Here is a 13069-nt window from a genome sequence, read left to right on the forward strand (position 1 = left end):
CCAGCCTTCCACACCCACCACTCAGAAGGACCACCCCGTCCAGGAGCAGAGCTTTAATTCCAGAGTTTTAGTGTATTTACAAAAGTCCACAGCTCCTGCTGGCCGCCCCATTGTTCTGTGCCTGCCCCTGCCTTCGGACAGGTCAGCTCACCCTGTGCTTGTCCAGGCAGGGGGCAGAGGCGTGCCCAGTTTCTATTAGTGTAACATAATTGATAAAAAAGATTGCTTATCTACTGTGACAAGGGCCCAGGGATCACCCAGAGGCCCCGAAGCTGCGTTGCTGGGTTTTCCAAACCCAAAGTGGGTGATGAGGCATGGCGCCCCTCATCTCTACAACCACAAGCTGGGGCTCCTGGCACACTCAGCCTCTCTCAGGATCACACGCACACATCTGTCACACACACAAGGCTGACCCTCCGGCAGTGCTCCGAAAACGGAGAAAATTCTGTGTACACTGAGGGAGTAGCACCAAGTAGGTGGCTGCCAGCTCCTGCCTGCCCCTTCGTGTCCCTTGTCCAGAAAGAGGGGATCCGGAGGGCACCTCGCACCGTCCTTCTGGGCCGCCCCGCCAGTAGGCAGCGGTCCTCAGAGCAGGCCCCTCACGGGGCGGGGCGTGGCCTCACCGGAGGAGGCGGGGCGCGGGCGACAGGGAGGCAGGGGCGCACAGCGCCTCCTCGATGTCCTCCAGGCAGCCCAGCAGGTCCATGTCGCGGAGCACGCGGCCCAGCAGCTCCAGCGTGGCTTCGCGTCGTGGCGTGCGTCGCCGCCAGGCCGCCAGCATGCTGTAGTGCGCCTCGCGCAGGCAGCGCCCGTTCTGCAGCTCCAGCCGCTCGATCTCATGCTCGCTCAGCCCCAGCCGCCGCACGAACTCCTTCCAGCGCGACGGGGGCACGCCGTCCACCACCGCGTACAGCGTCGCCGGGTCGGCGGGATCCGCTGCGAGGAAGCCGGGCGGTGAGCCTCTGGCCGCGGAGGTGGCCCCGCCCGTCCCCTCGCGCGCACGCGCCCTCCAGGAGCTCCACCCACCTGCCCCTGCAAGGAGCTCACCTTCTGGGCGTTGAGTGTGGGTGCTGTCCTCCCACTTCTGAACTGGGGTGGAGATGGGGCTGGAGGCTGGAGCCGCGGAGAGGATGGGGCCAGCCCCCTGGTAGGGTGGAGCCATCTCTCTGGAGACGGATGCAGCCCTCAAATTAGCCCAGTCGCTAGGAGTGAAGGTGGGGCTGGGAGTGAAGGTGGGGCTGGGGGTGAAGGTGGGGCTGGGGGTGAAGGTGGGGCTGGGGATGGGACTGAAGCCTGGACCTGTGGCCAGGGGCTGAGGCTCTCCCTGAAAGAGAGAAAGCACAGCGTTAGTGGAGGAGAGGACAAACAGCCCGAACCTTCTTTATTTCTGGAGGGGGGTTGGAATTAAGGGTGACCGAGGGTCATTTAGGTATTACAAGATTGTAATGGACAATCAGCGGGAAAGGCTGGGGGTAGGTTCCTGGTTTCATCTTACCTCTTTTGTAGGTGTTGATTTCCCACAAACTGAGAAAAAAGAAACCAAGCGTCACAAATTTCACTTCCTCTCTCAGCCCTGGCGCCCATACCGGGGCTGGCCCTGGGGACTTGTGGTGACATGCTTCAGGGCCAAAGTGGCCCCAGGGACAAGAGACCTACTGATGCATTGTGACCTCTCACCAAGCCATCAGGGCCACCTCCTGCCAGCGGGGTCCTCAGCAGCAAGCTAAGGGGACACTCCCTCATTTCCCTCCATGCTGATCCCTCTCACCCACTCAACCCCCTCCCACATCCCCCAGCAGCAAGCTTTCCCCTCCCAAGGGCCCCACTCACCAATGGAGAAGAGCTTGGACTTCCGCCGTTGGTAGCGGCACATTAAACCAATGGAGAAGGATAAAACGCAAATGCCGAAGAAGATCACGAGAGGCAGCAGCACTGTGGTGCCTGGAGGCGAGGCAGATTGTGGTGAGAGGAGAAGGGAAGCAGGAAGAGCAGGGCTGGCTGGGTAGGTGGAGGGGCAAGGATTAGGACAGGGCAGGTGAGCATGGCAAGCGGGTTATTTCTCCTCACCTGGGTCCTGAGGGTCCTTAACAGTTTCCACGATGGGTACGCACAACTTCGTACACTCTGTGTTTTTCTTACAGCTGAAAGAAGAGATCGCACAGGTACGTAGGGGCCCTCCCCCAAGAGGAAGACAGGGGAAAAAGGAAAAAGAAGAAAACTCCATACTGTTGGAAATTTCTTTGCTTTCCAAACATTTTAGCTATCTCTTGAAATAATGGAAATTAAACCTCTCCTGACTCAGAGGAATGAAACGCAAGCCAATCACAAAATCATTTCCTTTTAGAATTGGAAGTAATCTCAAGGAGGCTGTGTAGAAAGAACTAATTCAAAGCAGTAAGGGGCAGGGTGTGAATTCCAGTCCATTCGTTGGCTGGCACTGTGACTCCAAGCAAGTCATTTAACCTGTAAGCCTCAGTTTGCTCATCAGTAAAGTAAGACCCTTACCCACCTGTCAGAATTGAGAAGTGAGATCATTATGCCTGGCATATAGGAAGCACTCGATAAATGGTGACTGTCACTGAACTGTTGTGAGAATCCCATGGCAAAGAGAGGTTGGAGAGCTTTTTCTTGAGATGACATTGCTAGTGACAATCCTGGACTTTGTGGAAAGAGGGGTCAAACATGCATGTGAAAATTTTAAAAAGACTTATTTTGGGGGGCAGCCAGAGAACACTCTAGAACAAGCACATCTTCCCCCCGCTGGAAGCTGTCACTGGGCAGCAGGAGTAATGAGAACTCCATGGGGGGCTAGAAGGAACTTGGGAAGGTCAATGCTCCGCAGGAAGAGGCGACCTCACAAACTCACAGTGAGAACCACATGGAATGAATGTAAAAGCTCTTTGAAGGAGAAAAGACACTTAGTAGAAAAAGAAAACAAATAGTTTGGTGTTACTTTATAGCTGTACAGCTTTGCCAAGTGGATGTCATTATCCTTACTTTAAAGGTAAGAAAACTAAGGTTCAGAGATGTTAAGTAACTTGCCCAAGGTCACACATAAGTGGCTAGGCTGAGATTTGAACTTATAGAGCCCTCAGAGTTCCTTCTTTGCAAGCAAGTATGCAAGAACAGACCCTGTGGAGCCAAAAGAAGTGAGGAGGCCTGAACAGAGACTGGGGAAGAAATACCATACTGCCTCAAAGATGCCATCACTAAAAAGCACCATCATTTACATACTACATACACACACAGAGCTGCCAGTTAAACCATGATACATCATCAATTGTAAGATGCAGTCTGATTTCAGAGACATGAAAATGTGCGTCCTAGAATCCATGAACTACATGTAGTAGACCCTGTCACCCCAAAATCCAAATGTCTAAGTTCAAAGAACTGCAAGTCCGTGGAGTATGAGCCTCTATTCCCAAAGACTTCTTCAGATTTTAGGAACAATTCTGGCGGGGGCTCGGGAGGGCAGGAAGAAGGACTGTCTGGTGTTTTGACACCAAGAGTCAACCACTCAGTAAGAACCAGAGCATCCTGGGCTGTCTCCCTTGCCCTGCTGGTGGCTCTCACCTGCAGCCACCCCATTCGCCGCCCCACCCCAAGCCCCCTCACCCGATCCAGTGCCCAGCAGCCAGTGGAGATACTCACTTAACACAAGAGACGCATTCATTCCCTCTTAGAAAGAACCCCGCGTGGCAGGTGCATACAGTATTCTGTGTCTCCTTGCCTGTGGGGAGAGATACAATACAGCTAGAGGAGGGGCACCCTGCACCAAGGACCACAGGGAAAGCTAGGAGGGGCAGGGGGCAGATGGCCAGAATGGTCCCACAGACTTCGGGAGTGGGAAGGAGAGGAAGTGTGGGGTCAGGGGGCTGGGGTACAGAAAGGCAGAGGCCTTTCTCCTGAGACAGGGCCCACCCTGGGGCGGGAAGCGGGGCCGGGCTATGGAGAGCTGTGCTCACAGGAGATCTGCACCGTGCCGTTGAGGCAGAGGCTGCAGTTTAGGCACTGGAAATGGGTTTCACTCCAGTAATACCGGTACTGGTTCTTCCTGCAGCCACACACGGTGTCCCGGTACACTGTGCAAGGAGATATCTCCACCTGGTACATTTCTGGAGGGGGGAGGAGACAGGGTGTGAGCACAACCCCCCCCCCCAACACCGTGTGTGTCTTTCTCTGTACACACGCCCACACCCCTGCACTCAATTATGCATGCACATTCCTGTGTTTGCCCTCACACACAGACAGGCGAGCCCACTGCTCTAACACATCCGCCTGACATTCCGTTTAGAGCCCTCGCCACCTCCTGAGACTCACCTTTTCGGCATTTGGAGCAGCTAAGGCACTGTCTGAGGTAGTTCTCTGAAGCAGTAAATGTGCCATTTTCACATTCTCTGCAGTCCGTGTCCAGCCCTGGGCCCGCACAGTCATTGTACAGGTAGGTCCCTGTGATGGGGGATCAGTTAGGTTGCAGCGGGAGCTCAAGGAAGGAGCCCTATGCTAGAGAGAATAGCCAGGGCCACGCCTCTGAAGTCTGTAAGAGAGGAAAGAAGGGAGAAAATCCCAGCCCAGAAGAGGCAGCAAAGTTAGGAGCCTGGAGGTCAGAGATCCCCAAGTTCTAGAATATCTGGAAAAAGCAAAGGAAGAAGGACCCCGTAACTGAGGTGATTCACTGTTCCCACTTTCTCCTACCTTTGTGGCACTTCGTACAGCAAATGGAATTATCTTGAGGGTGAATATATTTTCCTTGGGGACATGGAATAGCTCTCTTCTCCCGGTCCCTGAGGTGAGGGACCAGTCCAGTAACCCTTAATGGGTATATTTCCACCAACAGAGCCAGAAGTACCTGGGGAAGAATCAGACAGAGGAGATCCTATCAGGAGAGGGAGGGTGGGAACCCTAGAGGTAGCAAGTTCAAAGCCTTCCCAGCTCAAGTCCTTTCTCAGTGGAACATTGCCCCCGGGCCATTCTTGCTCACACTGGATATCCTTCCTCTAAGCTTAGACAGCTGGCCCCATGTGATCTAGTGCTTAATTCTTCTCTAGTTGTTCTGTGTACTAATTTTTTTGTCCTTCCAAGTTAAGACTAGTAGACCCCAGGCCTGGAGTGTATTTTATCCTTATTTTCCCATAGCAGTTAACAGTGCTGGACACAGGGCGGGTGTTTAAGGAATGTTTTTTTTTTTATTGGGAACTGGTTACCTCAATTGGGGCCCTTACTTCCAACAAGGAGCCTTAAGGATATTAAAGTGGTGTTTCCCCTGGGTGCTATGTTCACAGTGTGTTCACTTTGTAAACATCCACAGAGGTGAGCAGTTAGATCTGTGCACTTTCCCGGATTGCGTAACTCCAGTAGAAAGGGTATGTTTATAAAATCAGATTGGAGGGGGCACCTGGGTGGCTCAGTTGGTTAAAGCGTCCAACTAGACTCTTGGTTTCGGCTCATGATCTCACGGTTCACGCCCCATATCTGCTCTGCACTGACAGCAATGGAGCCCGCTTAGCTGGGATTCTCTCTTCCTCTCTCTCTGCCCCTCCCCTATTTGCGCTCTCTCTCTCTCTTTCAAAATAAACAAATAAATAAATAAACAAATAAATAACTAAAACTTTAAAAATAAATAAAATCAGATTGGAGTGGAAGTAAGTGACGTTTCTGTGGGCACCATTTGTAGGGAGTGGGCAAAAGGAAGAGTTTCTTTATAAATCTGTATCAAAACCTCACTCAGGATTCTGCCCTCAGACCTCATGCTGCATCCCCTTCCACCACTAAATCTGCACAAATACCCCAGGTTGGCCAGGGCAAACGGGGAGGGCAGTAAAAGGGAAAGTTTCAAGGTGGGAATGAGGTACGAGATTGACAAAGTTTAGGTCCAGGCAGGATTGGAAAAAGGCATGTAGGTTACATACAATGTATGTATCCAGAGGCTGGTGATCGGGCTCAGGTGACCATCAAGTCAGGAGCTGAGGATGGGCCGGAGTCCTGATGCCCTTTGCACACAGGGGCATTCTGAGAGGCACCTTTTACAGCCTCAGGGCAAGCCCTCAGCAGCTGAATCACTTGCCAAGTTCTGGCTTCAGAGCCAGGGACAGCAAAGCCAGGAGTCAGTGTTGAGCTCCAGCCTAGACTTTTTTCCTTGATCTCTTAATCAGCCTCTTTCTGGCTTTTCCTGGGTCTTGATTTTCTTTTTTTTCCCTCTGCTATAAGAGCTGCTTTATGTAAAGATAAGAGGATGTCCTCAAAGCATGTTAAAATTGGAGAAAAACAGACTAATCTGATCACAGAAACCCCAGTCCGAGACAGGACAGCACAGCAGCCCACAGCCCGGTAGGCAGGCAGGCAGGTCATGCTTGCCCTGAGTCACCCTCTGGGAGACACTGCAGCCTGGAAGCTGGAGCCTCAGCCACAATCAGAAGCCACACTGAGAAACAGAGCAGCGGCCAAGGCAGGGCTGCGCTCCCCTACTCAGAGAGCAGTCCCCTCCCTGAGCCACTCCAGCATGCCGTCTCCCCTGAACAAGACAGGGGCGTCCAGGGCCACAGGAATAATTCAGGGTGGTTATGGGAAGAACTTCCCAATCCTGAAATTGTGGTTCCTTTCCCCGAAGAGCTCTCAGGACCCAAGGTTACTGGCACTTGAAATTCCATGCAGGGCCCCCTCCTGCAGGAGCAAAGCCAACCGGCAGAGACAAAGTCAGGAAGAAAAACTGGGGGCTCCAGTTCTGCCTCCCCCCACCCCCCACAGCATTGGTGGGGAGCCTTTCAGGGACCACAGGCCTGTGAGGAGTAAGCTTCCAAGGAAGGACGGAGGGAGGGAGGGAGAGAGGCTTTCTCAAGCCTAGCATCCCCCTGCGTCTCCAGCACTTTGGGGGTTAAGTCAGATCCGGGAAAGAGAAATCTTTTCCCAGCAACTCCGCCCAGTGACTCAGGCCAGGGAGGGAGGGCATCTAGGGGAAGGGAGATAGAACCAGCAGCTTCCCCAGCTCCTCAAGGGTCATGAGTCAGCACGAAGGCTGAAGGGACGAGCCAGCAATGAGAACCCCATCTGAGCCCTTTCTCCTGTGGGCCAGGCTCTCCTTCCAACCCCCACTCGGAGCACACTTCCTCCCCCCGCCACCCTCCCCTTCAAAAGAGTCGGCAACAGACCCCTGTCCCACTTGGCCCGCATATTTCGGGAAATGGCCCCCTCTCCCAATCCATCCCAAAGGGAAGTCTCCTCAACTCCTGGCTTCCTCCCAGCGGGTCACTACCCACCCCCACTGAGGGGCCACTCAGCTCTTTCTCCGCCCCTCAGCATCCTTCCTTTAGACCAGGCCCCACCCAGGCTCCTCCTCCCCATCCAACCAGTCCCCAACCGACCAGCCCTTTCCCTGGATTCTCACAGGAGGCCCCTGACACCCCCCAGTTCCAAAAGGAAGTAAACTAAGGCTGCCCTCCCACCCGGGGTTCACTGCATTCCCACAGCCTGACTGATTCTGGCCAGTTGGATTAGGTTTGGGGACCTCCCTGGGGTCCCCAAACAATCCTTAGGAAATAAGGCCAGTTCTGAGTCTCCATAGCCCCTCCCTGCAAGTCCACTGGCAGCACAGGAAAAACTCCAGAGCCCTGAACGCCCACTTCCAGGAGTAAGGAGGCAGGCAAGAAGGGATGTCAGACAGCCAGCACTATTTCCCAGGTCTCTCATAGTCCCCAGCAGTGCCCCAGCCAGCCTGCTCTTGACCTCTCCTAGCCAGGGCCTCAGGCCCCCACCAGTCGGCACCAGCTGGCTCTGGGGAGCGTGTCCTTCTTAGCAGCTGCACCTTGCAGCTGAATTAGGAGGTGAGCTCTGAGAGCAAAGACCCTAGCCAGCCTGCACCTGTCGCCTGGAGCAGGGGAAGGGCAGGAAGCTGGGAGGTGCCTGGGGAGAGACAGTTGAGGGGGTGGCCCAGCACCCCTCCAACTCCCCCACAACTTCCGCTTGGGGAGACTTTAAAGTGAGACTTCCTGTACCAGGGCTGCAGAGGGGGCGGAGAGGATGAGAGCAGAGCGACCCTGTGGTCTAACCCTGACCCGGCACCTCATGACCTAGCTGTGCCCTTCCCCTGCATTAATTTGTTCACGAAATTAAAATGTGTTTGTTCTTTTAATGTCAATCTTCGGGGAGCTTATGACAGCTTCTCCTCCAAGAGCTCGGTTGAGATCCCACCTCCCTCCGCTGAAGCCCTCCATTAATGCCGCTTCCTCCTCTTGAGCTCATTAGATGCCCAACCCCCTGTGAAGACCAATAACAGGAATTAACTATATCTACTTTGGGATCTTATTATAATATAATTATCCTGAGCGTGTAGATATGATCTCCCCGAAAGGACCATAAACTCTTATGAGATAAGCGATCAGAAAGAGCGTGTGTGGTCAGAGATAGTGTCTTACGGTCCTGGTATCTTCCCAGCCCCCAAAACCAAAGAAGCAGAATAATCATTGATTGGCCAATCTAACGACTCATCTGTCTTCCACTCCAGTCGAAGCCAGTGACTCCCAGAGAGGGAAATAGAAGAGTCAGGGCTCCCGTGAAGGAACATACTCATCTCCAGGGGAGAGTGGTCAAACTATGCCCACTCCTTCCCACACGCATGCACACACACGCACACTCCCTTTTGAGTATCACTGGTGAATGATCCGAAGGCAGATAAGAGTTTGAGAAGCCCTGCTCTAGTCTGTTAGGTACGCACTTGAGTTAGCTGTTCCCAGACCCTCAACATGCCCCAAACCTAGTTCATCAATCTCTTGGTCTAGACAAATGTTACACCACCAACTTCTCAGCACCCACAGTGTGAGAGCTTTGCCACCCTTCTCTCCTAAAGGTCCCCCGTCCCGATCCTGCGGCCATCCAGCCTGTCAGTTCATCTCGCCAGTCCGTCTTCCATGATCTCTCAGTCCTGTCTATAACCATGGGTTGCCTCACGCTCACATTATTGCAACTGTCTTCCAGCTGATGGCCCAGCCACCAGCCTCTTTCCTGCTCCAATCCATCCTACGCACTTTATCTGTGTTCATGCTTCAACTTGCACCCACATGTGTGGGAATCTTCTTCTCCAGAGCCTGACCTTGAACATCAGTTCCACACAAGTCACTCCTTCCCTGTGTGAGTATTTGCAGAGGTACCTCACTGCTATTCTGAACACACTCCCAGCTGCCATGGGTCTTTCAGAGAACTGCTTCTGAATGAATGAATGAATGAATGAATTCCTCGAATTCCTCTACTTGGGACTACATTCAAAGTCTCTCTTCATCCCCGCCTCCACTCCCTCCAATTTTCTCATTCTCACATCTTCTTGTTCCTCAACATGGTCCTTCCATCTCCAGCCAAGGTGTTCAGCTTCCTGCCACCACCATCTCCAACACAAAATCCCACCTCTCCATTCCCCTACTCTCCCTCAAACCAGTCTCCCTTCTTTCTAGCCACGCTGCCAGTCAGTGACTTTGAATCTCAACTCCAAATCCACTTTTCTATGAGGCTTTCCCTTCCTCATTCCATCTGACCAATGCCTGTTCCTCGAGTCATTCCATAGAGTTAGGGAGCATCACATGGGCACCAGGTCCCATATAGCTGCTAGGGACCTAGTGAATTCACGCCACTCATGCTATCAAGCTCTCAGCCAGGTCAGAGACAATCCATTCATTGTAGGCTCTGCAGTCTATGCAGGAGGGGTTCCTGGGGCAGAGACACCAGAGATGAGGCCAGCTAAGCAAGAAAAAGCAGCTGGATGATGCTCATTCCCTTCCCTGGTCCTGCCTCCCATCCGTGTCCCAGGGTACCACATCAAAACGCTTTTGTGGATATTCTCCCCAGACTGTTCTGAGCTCATTTTTTTGCTGTAAGCCATCTTGGCTCCCAGACTGCAAGCTCTTTGAGAACAGCAAAATCCTAGGAGCTTTGCCACACTCTCTCCTGTATTCTTCTCCACTACCTCCCCCCCACACACCCACACGTATACTCTGGTGCGTGCGGTATTGCCCAGTGACTGGTGAGCAATTGAAAACAGCTCAGGCCTTTCATTCCTTCTCTTTCCCCTCCAGCTCCAAGCTGAACTTGGGTCCCTTCACAGCCAACCTCCCACCTGCCATCTTCCGCCCCTGCCACCAGGCACTTCCCTTTATCTCTTCAGGCCTCCTCTGTCTTCCAAGCACAGGAGCCCCCGAGTAATCCCTACTATACTAACAAAACAAATCTAACGCTTACTGAGTGCTTTCTATTTGCTAGACCTTATTCTTCTACTAGAATGTAGACTCCATAGGGGCAGAGATTTCGTTCACTGCTGTCACCCCAGCATTTAAAATAATGTCTAGCACAGACCCAGCACTTAATACTTTGAAGATCTAACACGCAGTAGACCCTTGAACAATGCAGAGATTAGGAGCGTCAGCACCCCCCCACTTAATCACAAATCCACGTATAACTTTTGACTCCCCCCAAAACTTAACTAATAGCCTACTGTTGACTGGAAGCCTTACCAATAACATCAACAATTGATGAACACATACTTTGTGTGTTATGTGTATTATATGCCGCATCCTTACAAGAAAGTAAGCCAGAGAAAAGGAAATGTTAGTAAGAAAATTAGAAAAAGAAAATATGTTTACAGGACTGTATTTAATGGGAAAGAAATCCACATATAAGTGGATGTGCACAGTTCAAACCCATGTTTGTTCAAGGGTCAACTGTGTGTCAATCTATTTAATCTTCAAAACACCATTAGGAAGTAGTGATCATTATATCCATTTTAGAGATAAAGAAACTAAGACATGAAAGGTTACGTAGCCTGCTCAAGTTCGGGCAGCTAGTCTGTGAGGGAGCCAGGATTTGAATCCAAGTGATGTACCCCCAAAGAGAGAAGACAAGGCAGTCGGATGGGGGCTGAGGGAGCCTGGGAGAAAGACAGACTTGAGAGAAGTCATGAGACAGGCTGGGGAGACAGGAGGTGAGACAGTGAGAATAAGAGTAAGAACTCAGGTTGAGAGAGAGGTGCTGCACGGGGAATCACTGTCTGGAGACGTGGACTCCCAGCAGAAAAGAGAGGGAGAGGGAGGCACCAGAGAGAAAAAGGTTCAGAAAGGAGACTTCTGGGGAAACCAACAGAAAAGGAAGAAATGGTTAGTAGAGACAGGACAAGACCCAGAGAGGACAGTGCGGAAGATGGGGGCCAGAGACAGGCAGGGACCCAGGAGAAACTGGCCAACCACAGGCCAGGAAAATCCGCCCTACTAGGTGGGGGACAGGGGCTCCCGGTATCGCACAGGCTGACTCCAGGACATGCAGGGAGATGGAGGATACATTGGAACAAGGCTGAGGCACAAGAAAGGGACATTTTCCAGTGACGAAAACAACTTTCTACTAACTTCCCCAAACTGATCTGTGGAAGAAGAAACGAAGAGGTTGTTGTTTGGGTCTGTGGGGAGGGGGCTGAAGGCTGGCCACAGGGTCGGGGCCCAGGTGGAGGCGCTGGCAGCTGTCTAGAGTCAGTGCAATGGAGGGCACCCGCCTAGAAGCTGAGCCAGAAACAGAGAGTGGGGAATGCCAGCAGGTGGGCGTCCTGGCCCTGGGGGGCTCTCCACTGCCCTGTCCCTATCCGGTTCCCACTCCACTCCCAAATACCCCCTCTCCACACAGGCACACACACACAGCATCCCAAACTTACCCACCAGCCCATCTCCATTCCCGGACTCAGTTTCCCCCTTCACTAGCATCCAACTCCTACGCCCTGCCAAGGTTTGTTCAGCCAGAGCCCACAGGCAGCCTCACCTCTCCCACCCCACACACACCGGCTGGCCAGATGACCGGAGGACACAACTCTGAATCATCTGGACTCCAAGAGGACGAAACGTCCTTCTTCCACTCCTTTCCTTACCCTTCCGAAATGCGCCCCGCCTCCGGGGATCACCTGCCCCCACATTCCTGGCCACCCCAAAGCCCAGCAAACTTCCTTGGCTGTCCTCGGGTTCCCTTTCACCCTCGGCCTTGCCTCCGACTCAGAGCAGGCCTCAGAATGGGAAACCCGAACTTCTGGCCGAGTTTGAAGTTGGGCCACACCGGCCGAAGGTCGGGGCCCGGGGCGAGGGCCCACTCCGGCGAGGCGGCGCCCTCCCCCCTCCTCCCCCCCGCCCCCAGCCCACTAGGCCCTCGTCCCGGGTCTTACCAGTGGCTGCAGCAGGCCAGGCACGGTGGGGAAGCCCATGTCCGGCCAGTTGTGGCTTCTCACTCCCCCATCAGGGCTCAGGCAGTGGCGGCGGCGGCGGCGGCGACCGGAGTCCGGGATGCGCGGGGTCGGGAGGTCCCAAGAAGAGCCCGCACCCCGGGGAGGGAAGCTGAGCGGGATGGGGTTGGGGTGAAGGTCACCGCCTGATCCCAGGGACCTCACACCCTGAAGGCCAGAGCCGGAGCCGAGTCCGGAGAACTGGGAGAAAACTAAAGCAGAAAGGAGAGTGGAGGTAGAAGGGAAGGGAGAGTGGCAGATGGGGTGTTGCAACTTCGGGACAGGAAGAGCCTGGGGGAGGAGACAGGAGGAGGCGGGAGGAGGGGGCGAAGGTCTTTAACCCTTCGTAGCTCAGTCAGAGGCGCCAGAGTCCCGGATCCAGCAGCCTGGTGCCCGCAACCCACCAATCGGACCCCTCCCGACCCACCCCCCCACCCCCCCCAAGGCGCAATAAGCCCCTCCCTCCTCACCCAGTCACCCGGCCTTCCCCACGTGAACAGCACTGGAACGATTCAGGGCTTTGGAGTCAAACTCACTGGGTTTCAGTTCAGAATCCTCTGCCTTTGAGCTGGGTGGTCTGGGACAAATAACCAACACTCTGTGGGTCTGTTTTCCAGTTTGTGAAATGGAGAGAGAGCACCTAGCTCATGGGGTTGCTGTAAGGACTGACTGAGACGGGACAGGTAAGCATATGATCCATGACAGGTACTCGGTGTTCCTTAAGAACTCTTCCCTTAGCCCCAGAGTTCTCCACCGACACCCCAAATCTCTCGCTTTCTTGGGAATTTACCCCTCCGACCCAAACTCAAACTTGGAGTAAACCCAAACCCTAGTTTTCTG

At 53.6% G+C, this 13069-nt stretch overlaps 1 protein-coding gene across 1 annotated transcript; it reads right to left on the reverse strand.

Annotated features, from left to right (window-relative positions):
• Positions 1-38: 38 nt before the first annotated feature.
• On the reverse strand, positions 39-12614 carry TNFRSF1A (TNF receptor superfamily member 1A). Its single transcript, XM_047867519.1, has 10 exons — positions 12173-12614; positions 4696-4849; positions 4321-4449; positions 3966-4115; positions 3652-3730; positions 2068-2141; positions 1831-1941; positions 1496-1524; positions 1048-1324; positions 39-936 (listed from the first exon to the last, which is right to left on the reverse strand). Exons 1-10 carry the CDS (start codon positions 12209-12211, stop codon positions 620-622), a joined length of 1359 nt encoding a protein of 452 aa, XP_047723475.1. The 5' UTR covers positions 12212-12614; the 3' UTR covers positions 39-619.
• Positions 12615-13069: the final 455 nt, after the last annotated feature.

Source organism: Prionailurus viverrinus, chromosome B4 (genome assembly GCF_022837055.1).
Source record: "Prionailurus viverrinus isolate Anna chromosome B4, UM_Priviv_1.0, whole genome shotgun sequence".
Lineage (NCBI taxonomy): Eukaryota > Metazoa > Chordata > Mammalia > Carnivora > Felidae > Prionailurus > Prionailurus viverrinus.

Excerpts from the sequence above, each read along its gene's own strand:
- TNFRSF1A (XM_047867519.1), bottom strand. The coding sequence starts at position 12,211 with ATGGGCTTCCCCACCGTGCCTGGCCTGCTGCAGCCACTG. Across the intron at positions 4,116-4,320 it reads CTGCTCCAAATGCCGAAAAG|AAATGTACCAGGTGGAGATA; the intron begins GTGAGTCTCAGG and ends TCCCCCCTCCAG. Across the intron at positions 1,525-1,830 it reads GTCCAAGCTCTTCTCCATTG|TTTGTGGGAAATCAACACCT; the intron begins GTGAGTGGGGCC and ends CTTTTTTCTCAG.